The sequence below is a fragment of the Chrysemys picta genome, chromosome 19, assembly GCF_011386835.1.
Source record: "Chrysemys picta bellii isolate R12L10 chromosome 19, ASM1138683v2, whole genome shotgun sequence".
NCBI classification, from domain to species: Eukaryota; Metazoa; Chordata; order Testudines; family Emydidae; genus Chrysemys; species Chrysemys picta.
In genome coordinates, this window is record NC_088809.1 from 2,259,351 (window position 1) to 2,269,081 (window position 9,731).

Genomic DNA, 9,731 nt, shown 5'->3' on the forward strand with positions numbered 1-9,731 from the left:
AGGGACCCAAGTGCAGGTGATGCCCCGGCCCAAGAGCAAGGGGATCAGGACCCCCCCTTGGATCCGGTACCACCGGAGGCATCCTCTTCCTCCTCTCCGGACGAGGCAGTGGCGGGCACTTCATGTACGGGTCCCCCTCCGATAGATCTTCGGGCTCACCAGGATCTCCTGCGTAGGATGGCCCGTAATATGGACCTGCAGGCGGAGGAGATAGTGGAGGTGCACGACCCGATCGTGAACATCCTTGGAGCAGATGCCCCATCGAGGGTGGCGTTACCTCTGATCCGCACGATACAATCGAATGCGGATACGATATGGCAAACTCCTGCCTCCATTCCACCCACAGCGAGAGGGGTGGAAAGGAAATACTTTGTCCCCTCTAAGGACTATGGGTACTTGTATACCCACCCCCAACCGTGTTCACTGGTGGTGGAATCAGTGAATGCACGAGAGCGCCACGGCCAGCAGGCTGCAGCGCCTAAATCAAAAGAGGCTAAGCGGCTCGATCTGTTTGGCCGTAAGGTTTACTCAGCCGGAGGGCTACAACTCAGAGCGGCGAACCAACAGGCGCTACTGAGCCGCTACAATTTCAACTCCTGGAACTCTATGGGGAAGTTTAAGGAGTTGATTCCCCAAGAGTCCAGGGAAGAGTTTGGAGCCATGGTAGAGGAGGGCAAGAAGGTGGCTCGGACCTCCTTGCAGGCCTCCTTGGACATTGCAGACTCAGCGGCGAGGACCCTGGCTTCGGGTATCGCTATGCGCAGGATCTCCTGGCTTCAGGTTTCGGGTTTGCCTCCGGAGCTGCAGCAAACCCTACAAGATCTGCCTTTTGAGGGTCATGGATTGTTCTCGGATAAGACGGACTCCCGCCTGCAGAGCCTCAAGGACTCGAGAACAATCATGCGCTCCCTGGGGATGCATGTTGTGGGCCCCCAGCGCAGGCCGTTTAGGCCGCAGCCTCAGCGCTTCTACCCCCCCCCCCGCCTCGTCAGAGACAGGACTCGGCCCGGAGGCGAGGGCGAGGTGGTAGAAGAAGGTGGACCGGCCCTCAACCTGGCCAGAACCAGGGGCCACCTAGACCACCTTCAGGCCCCAGGCAGAACTTTTGAAGGTGCGGTCGAGGACGGCGCCCCAGTCATCCCCCAGGATCCAGCCCCCTCCTTTCGGGATCGCCTCTCCCACTTCCACCGTGCTTGGTCCCTTATAACTTCGGACCGTTGGGTCCTCCGCACGGTGGAGAGGGGATACGCTATCCAGTTTTCTTCATTTCCCCCCTCCTCCCCCCCTTCCCCGTCCCTCTTCAGGGACCCTTCTCACGAGCAACTTCTTATACAGGAAGTCTCTACGCTCCTCGCCATGGGGGCCATAGAGGAGGTTCCGGTGGATTTAAGGGGCAGGGGATTCTATTCCCGTTACTTCCTCATCCCCAAGTCCAAAGGAGGTCTGCGACCCATCTTGGACTTGCGCGGACTCAACAAATTCGTAGTAAAGTTGAAGTTCCGCATGGTCTCTCTGGGGGCCATTATCCCTTCCCTCGATCCTGGAGACTGGTTTGCCGCCCTCGACATGAAAGACGCATACTTTCACATTGCTATTTACCCGCCTCACAGACGCTTCCTCCGATTCGTGGTAAACAGGGTGCACTACCAATTTGCAGTCCTTCCCTTCGGCCTATCCTCGGCCCCACGGGTCTTCACGAAATGTATGGCTGTCGTGGCAGCGTACCTTCGTCGGCAAGGGATACAGGTGTTCCCGTACCTAGACGACTGGCTGGTACGCGGTCGCACCAAGGAACAAGTTCGCGATCACGTCCACATAATAGTGCACACATTCAACAAGTTGGGTATCCTACTCAACAAGGACAAATCCACTCTAGAACCTACCCAGAGAATAGAATTCATCGGTGCGGTTCTAGACTCCAGACGCGCACAAGCCATCCTGCCAGACAATCGCTTTTGCACCATCACGAGCCTCATCCAAGGACTCAAGGCCTTCCCAACTACCACGGTGAGGTCGTGCCTTACCCTCCTGGGTCACATGGCTTCCTGCACATACGTAACCAGGCATGCCAGACTTCGGCTTCGCCCACTCCAGACCTGGGTGTCATCAATATACCGCCCACATCGGGACAGCCTGAATATGGTGGTCACAATCCCGAACTCGGTCCTGACCTCCCTCACATGGTGGCTAGATCACAGTGTAGTTTGCGAGGGGATGCCGTTTCACGCCCCACAACCCTCTCTGCACCTGGTCACAGACGCTTCATCTCTGGGTTGGGGCGCCCATCTCAACGAGCACCATACCCAGGCCCTGTGGACTGCACCTCAGCTAGCCCTACACATCAATGTTCGGGAACTGATGGCGGTGCGCCTGGCGTGCCAGGCATTTCTCAATCTCCTACGGGGCCGCTGTGTGTTAGTTCTCACCGACAACACCACGGCCATGTTTTACATCAACAAGCAAGGAGGAGCACGTTCGTCAATTCTATGCCAAGAGGCCATTCGCCTGTGGGACTTCTGCATCGCCCACTCAATCCATCTCACGGCATCGTTCCTCCCTGGAGTCCAGAACACTTTAGCGGACCGACTCAGCAGGTCCTTTCAAACGCACGAGTGGTCTATCCGTCCGGACATCATACATTCCGTCTTCCAGAAGTGGGGGTTTCCCCAGATAGACCTGTTTGCATCTCGAGACAACAGGAAGTGCCACGTGTTCTGCTCCCTGCAAGGTCGAGCCCCAGGCTCCCTCTCGGATGCGTTTCTCCTTCCCTGGAAAGACCACCTGTTTTATGCCTTCCCTCCGTTTCCTCTGGTCCACAAGGTACTGCTCAAATTGCGCAGAGACCAGGCACAGGTAATTCTGGTCGCTCCAGCGTGGCCGAGACAACATTGGTACACCACGCTGTTGGAACTCTCGGTTCAGACACCGATCCCGCTTCCGTTGTATCCGGATCTCATCACGCAGAACCACGGCCGGCTGCGTCACCCCGACCTGCAATCACTCCACCTCACGGCGTGGCTGCTCCATGGTTCACCCAGGCAGAGCAACAGTGTTCACACTCTGTCCAACAGATTCTGCTGAGCAGTAGGAAGCCCTCAACACGGACCACATACTTGGCCAAGTGGAAGCGGTTCTCCTGTTGGTGCGAACAACGAGCCACGTCCCCATTGCACGCACCTATTCCTCTTATTTTGGAATATCTCCTCTCCCTAAAACAGCAGGGGTTGGCGATATCTTCAATTAGAGTTCACCTGGCCGCTATATCGGCCTTCCATCCAGGGGAACTCGCGTCCTCGGTATTCTCTAACCCGATGGTCGTTAGATTCCTCAAGGGCTTAGACCGGATGTACCCACAACAACGTCAGCCCGTTCCGACGTGGGACCTCAACCTGGTTCTCTCCAAGCTCACAGGTCCTCCATTCGAGCCACTGGCCACCTGTTCACTTCTGTACCTATCCTGGAAGACAGCCTTCCTCGTAGCCATCACCTCAGCAAGGCGCGTTTCTGAACTCAGGGCGCTTACATCCGAGCCCCCTTACACAGTTTTCCATAAGGATAAAGTGCAGCTCCGCCCACATCCTGCCTTTCTCCCTAAGGTGGTTTCTCCATTTCATATCAACCAGGATATATTTCTCCCGGTCTTTCACCCTAAACCACATGCTTCTCGCCAGGATCAACGTTTGCATTCCCTGGACGTACGCAGGGCCCTGGCCTTCTACATTGACCGCACAAGGCCCTTTAGAAAGACGACGCAACTCTTCGTTGCAGTGGCCGACCGAATGAAAGGCTCACCGGTCTCCTCACAACGCCTATCCTCCTGGATTACGTCTTGCATCCGGACTTGCTATGACCTGGCAGGTGTCTCAGCACCGCACCTCACCGCTCACTCCACGAGGGCCCAAGCGTCCTCGACGGCTTTCCTGGCGCAAGTTCCGATCCAGGACATTTGTAGAGCTGCGGTTTGGTCGTCAGTCCACACGTTTACAGAACACTATGCACTAGTGCAGCAGTCCAGGGACGATGCTGCCTTTGGATCAGCGGTTTTGCACACAGCAATGTCTCACTCCGACCCCACCACCTAAGTTGGGCTTGGGAGTCACCTAATGGAATGGATATGAGCAAGCACTCGAAGAAGAAAAGACGGTTACTCACCGTTGTAACTGTTGTTCTTCGAGATGTGTTGCTCATATCCATTCCAAACCCGCCCTCCGTCCCCACTGTCGGAGTAGCCGGCAAGAAGGAACTGAGGGGGCGCCGGGTCGGCTGGGGTATATATTCAGCGCCATGAAGGCGCCACTCTAGGGGGCTCCACAGCCGACCCGCCGGTGTTGCTAGGGTAAAAATCTTCCGACGATCGTGCACGCGGCGCGCGCACACCTAATGGAATGGATATGAGCAACACATCTCGAAGAACAACAGTTACAACGGTGAGTAACCGTCTTTTCTTGACCACACACAGCTTTGGGTGCAAAAGGAGAGCACAGGAAGGACCTCGGGTCTCCAGCAAGTGCCTGGAGGGCGGGTACTTGTGTAGTTGAGTGTTTGTTAGATTAGGTATGATACTACTACATACGATGACCCCCTCTTCCAGATATAAAATTTGAGTCCCCTGCTAACCAAGTAATGTCACCAAACCAGTACTGGTCACAATTTTCCTTGATAAGATAATGCTTTACTGCAAACCCTTATGAAAGTCAGCTCCTAGCATCAAAGGTTAAAATACAAATTTCCTTCATCGAATCTTAAACCAAAAAAGATCTTTTTCTGTACACAAAATATTGCTAATTTGCTTTTTTCACAACAATAAATCCAGGCATAGCCATGTGTAAGTAAGGCTTTAACGGCTAATAACTATTACGCCTATCATGCAAGAAGTCGTCTTGAAAAGCAACACCCAGGACTGAATCCAGTCCAGTGGCAAAGGGGTCCCTTTGGGTAGTGACAGCTGTATGTAGTCTGGCGCTTTGGTAGAAAAGTGTCGCCTGTATTCTAATTGTTTTGCACACCAACAAAATGTAACTAGCCAAATGTCAAAGCAGCTGCAGCAGCATGATCTTTGTCTCTTGTGTGCTCATCACTTTACTCTTCACACTTTTTATATTCATCTATATTTGTGGGATTGTGAACTTCTACCCTTGAATAGGAAATGAAATCTCACTGAATATCTTGCGTCCATCTTTGACATATATTGGGTTTTTTCCTCCTTCTCTCTAGTCTAAAGAACTACAAATAAAGAAGCAGTTTCAGGACACATGCAAGATCCAAACCAGACAGTACAAAGCCCTGCGAAACCACCTGCTGGAGACCACACCAAAGAGTGAACACAAAGCTGTCCTGAAACGGCTCAAAGAAGAGCAGACCCGGAAACTGGCCATCCTAGCTGAGCAGTATGATCACAGCATCAATGAAATGCTCTCAACACAAGCTGTGAGTTGCCTCTGAGACCTAGAATACATATCATAGAATCACAGAATACTAGGGTTGGAAGGGACCTCAGGAGGTCATCTAGTCCAACCCCCTGCTCAAAGGGGGACCAATCCCCAGATGGATTTTTACCCCAGTTCCCTAAATGGCCCCCTCAAGGATTGAGCTCACAACCCTGGGTTTAGCAGGCAATGTTCAAGCCACTGAGCTATCCCTCTTCCTCCCCTGTCAGTTTGCATTTTGACCTGTAGTCACCCTGACAGCAGGGTTGTTTTCTTCCTTTGCCACACATGCAGCACCCAGATTCAGATCCCAGACTTAGTCCTTCCTCTCATACTGCAGAATCAGCCTTCAAATCCGGAGGAAATACTCACTCCCCACTTCAGTCAGTACTGAGTTACCATGACGGAGGTGCATAGTAAATGTTTCCTTTTAATCTGAGGGCTGTGTTTGCACCCAGCCTGCATCTTTGAATTCAGCTGCTTCTTATGGAGCACCAATATGCTACTTCAGACTGGCCTTTTAGTCAGTGAAACGCGTCTAGATATAAACCTGAAATGATATTGACACTAATGTTGAAAACTTCGTCTATGCCATTTTAACGAATGCCCACACTATATGCATAATACTTTGGGTCCCTGCTGTAACTGCATTAGAATCTTCTTTGCATATCCTTAGTGCAGTGGCTCCTAACCTTCCTCCTCTGGAGACCCCATGGAGACGGATCAGCACTCCCAGCTGATCATAACTGCTTGCTCTCGGGCCCAGCACAGTAGCCACTGTATCTCCTTTTCCTGTTCATTCTCCTCTTGAATGTATTTTTCTCTTTAGCTGCCTTGGGGCACCCTCTTCTCTCATTCCAACCCTTACCAGAAGCTTATGCTGCTTGCTTTTGGGAAGGCTATGTTGATGGCTTCATAGGCTGGGCCCGAGGTATCTTCCTCCTGGGGCTGAGTCTGTGGGAGCGGAGAATAGAAGTTTGGACGAGTAAGTTGCTGCCTGAGCCTGCAGCCCCGGACATCGCTTCCTGTGTTGGGGAGTACTGGGGAGCAGGAAGGAAAGCAAGAAGCTGCCCACTGTTTTGAGAGCACATTTGCAAGGGCGCTGTTGTGAATCTGGCTCATGCAGCTTTTCCTGCCTCTCTGCTCTGCACACAAGAATGGCACTCCCACGCTGGGTAACACAGCCTGAGTTAGGCATGGCGAGAGTTGTGTAACTGGCGTTAAGCTGTGCTGCTAGTTACTGTTCTGCATTGGCAGGGATATGCGCTAGGAGCCCTTTCCCCTCTCTAACTAGGATTCCGTGCAGCCCTCTAGTAAATCTGCATTGGAAATTTGGCATTCCATTAATCCACTTGTATGCAACACAGGAGAACTTTTCTTTCTCTAAGCTTCCCTCTGGCAAAAGCGAGAGCTGTAGATGTTCGTACCGTTTAGCCAGCCTTCAGCTCTCCCTGTAGAGACCACTTGGTAGTGTCGCTTGCAGCAGCATTGCCATCTTACTGCCCCAGTGTTTGTCACGGTGTGTTCCCTGTTCGCTGAAAGTGGATACAATAGAAAGCAATTGTATTGCTAAGAAAACAAATGTTTTCCCCCGTACAGTGTGTCACGAGTGGCTATCCCACAGTGAAACATCTCTATTGTCTTCCTCCCCACAGCTGCGTTTGGATGAGGCACAGGAAGCGGAGTGCCAGGTTTTGAAGATGCAGCTGCAGCAGGAACTGGAGCTGCTGAATGCGTATCAGAGTAAAATCAAGATGCAGGCTGAGGCCCAGCATGATCGGGAGTTGCGTGAACTGGAACAGAGGGTGTCCCTTCGCAGGGCCCTCCTGGAGCAGAAGGTAAGGGCGGCTTGGGGGCAGCAGTCAGCATTGGCCACGTTCCAAGAGTTTGCCTATGAAAAGCTAACGTTAACAGGACAATGCTATAATACTGGTTTGGACCCTTCCCTGGGTTCTCTCACTTGGGAGGCAAAATGGCATCATACTAGTCACTGGCAGAGCTCCTCTTGTCCCATCACTGAGAGCGATAGGGAGAATGGGGTCCTGGTCTGCCCAGGGTGACAGTGCTATGGCACATTGTGGGGCTGAGGTGCAGTGTGCCTGGACCTGGGGTGGTGAAAGGGGAGCCCTTCGTATTGATCTCCATGACCACCACCTCCTCCTGGCTGGCCTGCAGGGCTGCATCAAGTTCTAACTGATGGAGGGAAGGCTGCTGTGATGGTGAGTCTTTAGGTAAAGAGGAAAAGTAATGTTCTCTCCATTGTCCCTTGGCAGTGGATTCTCTCTCCAAGTTCAGGAGAGGGAAAAAGTAACACAGCAAAGTAGAGTTTCTATAAGTTTCTCTGGTATCAGGAATAATGACCTTGAAGTAGAAGGGATAGAGTGCACCAGCACAGATTTGTGATGGGGTGTGGCCCTGAACAGAAATGTTTGTTGTATGCAGCTTCACTCCATTAAAAGTCTATGAAGACCCAGCTGTGATACCTCCGTACAATGACTTTGATTAAAGTTAGACAGCCATTGAGAAGAAACATGATAGTCAAATCATAGTTAAAAAGTCCAGAGGTCTGACCCTAATCCCATTATAAGTTGGAGCAGCCAGACACAAAAACTGAGAATCCACTGAGCTCGGTATAGAATTGCTTACCCATACCAAGCATGCCTCCCTGTGCTACATCAAATCTGTGTTGTGAAAGTGTGTGTCGTGGCAGCATACTGAGCATGTCACAGCAAAGGGAAACGTGCTCCTGGCCTTCATCCTGCAGAATTCACCCTGCTGACTTCCCCCCACGGGGTGTCAGACATCGGAACTTGGATGCTGACCAACAAGGAATACATTTGTGGCCTAGAAGTAAGTTATACTTGCTTCTCCCAGAGCTTAACCAATGTATGTTCAGCCAGCAAAGATCACTCCTCTGCCTCATGCTGCTTCATCTAATGGGCAGTGGGAAAACTAGTTTAAGAAAGCTGCATCTTCTGCTTACCCATGGCTCTTTTGCAGGTTACTGAATCTTCACAAGTGGCTAAGTCTGTGAAAACTACGTTACTACGTAGGATTTTCTGGTGTAATATATGCCTCTAAACTTCAGTGTTACGTTTATTTTATTCCCATTAAAATGTCAGTTTGAAAAACTAAGAGTTTACAACACAGCAATAATCTTAGAATCTGCTTTAGAATAAATGTTGTATTGTAACTACTGCTACCTGGCGACGCACTCTGAGATGTGTCGTTTGGAAGCGTGTGTAATAGTCTATTGCTAGTCCCTTGATTTTGTGGGTGCAGTTTGGATGTGTTCTGATGTTGCATTGGGCATAACCAAGAGAAATTCTGGCATCAAGTTACATTAGAGGCTGAAATTAGGCCAGTGATTTTTAAGGAGCACAAGTTAGCCAAAAATAAATTCGATGCAAATTATTCGTGATGGGCCTGATCCAAAGCCTACTTGAGTGGAAGGTCCCTGTGAATCGGCTTTTGGCCTCAATTATGAAGAGAGGAAGTTTAACACATCTCCATTCAGGGAAGAAAAAGATAAGATCTTGGGGGTCTTTTTGCTTTGGCTTCTGTTGTCAGAACGGTTCTCAGGGCCAAGAGACCCTGCAGTATTTTTTTTAACTCATGCCTCTTTACAGTGATGTGTTCAGACGTTAATGTCACTTACCACCTTTAAAGTAGGGTCGTAGCAAAAAATTAAGTGGTTCAAACAGCAAGAGCCTGTGTACCACAGACATGCACGATGCATGTAATTAACAGCTAGCAGAGAAACTCAAAGCTTGAGCTAACGATGAGCCTGCGTTTCTTGGAGTTACTGCTGATTAGTGGCCACCTAGGAAAAAAATGGGGACCCATGTGGAATAAATGGGAATGTGCTGTTTCTCAAAGGATTGTCCTTTCAGTTGTTGTGGGCTGTCTTGAACCTTTTGATGCACAATGATGTGATACGATGTGTCCACATGCAGGCTAACTGACGCTTTGACTTAGGACTGGAGACAAGTGGCGATTTTAAAAGGCCTGTGTATTTCTATTGGTTGTCTCTAGCAAAGTACATAGAGCTTTTGCCCCTTCCCAGCATAGCGCTATTTGTTGTATGATGGTGCCCCTCAACGCTAGGAATTGAGCAGTGTAGGTGGCTTGGATGAAGGCAAAGGCATATGCATAGCCAGACTCCTCAGTTGGCATTTTCCAAAATGGTGCAAGTTTCCTCTTGCGTCAGTAATGAGCTTTGCCCTGTACACCAGAGACAGTCGCTGCTCTGAGGAGTGTACGTTCTAAAGAGTTAGATGTATAATATGCTTCCCATGCTGCCTC

At 50.7% G+C, this 9,731-nt stretch overlaps 1 protein-coding gene across 4 annotated transcripts in view; it reads left to right on the forward strand.

The window, feature by feature from the left end:
* Window positions 1-9,731, forward strand: part of TAOK1 (TAO kinase 1) — a 110,102-nt gene that overhangs the window by 88,076 nt on the left and 12,295 nt on the right. For all 4 annotated transcript variants that reach the window (XM_065573483.1, XM_065573486.1, XM_065573485.1 and 1 more), the window contains 2 exons: window positions 5,215-5,427; window positions 7,082-7,264. In XM_065573483.1, the coding sequence (XP_065429555.1) occupies window positions 5,215-5,427; window positions 7,082-7,264 (396 nt within the window). The remainder of the gene's footprint in view (window positions 1-5,214; window positions 5,428-7,081; window positions 7,265-9,731) is intronic.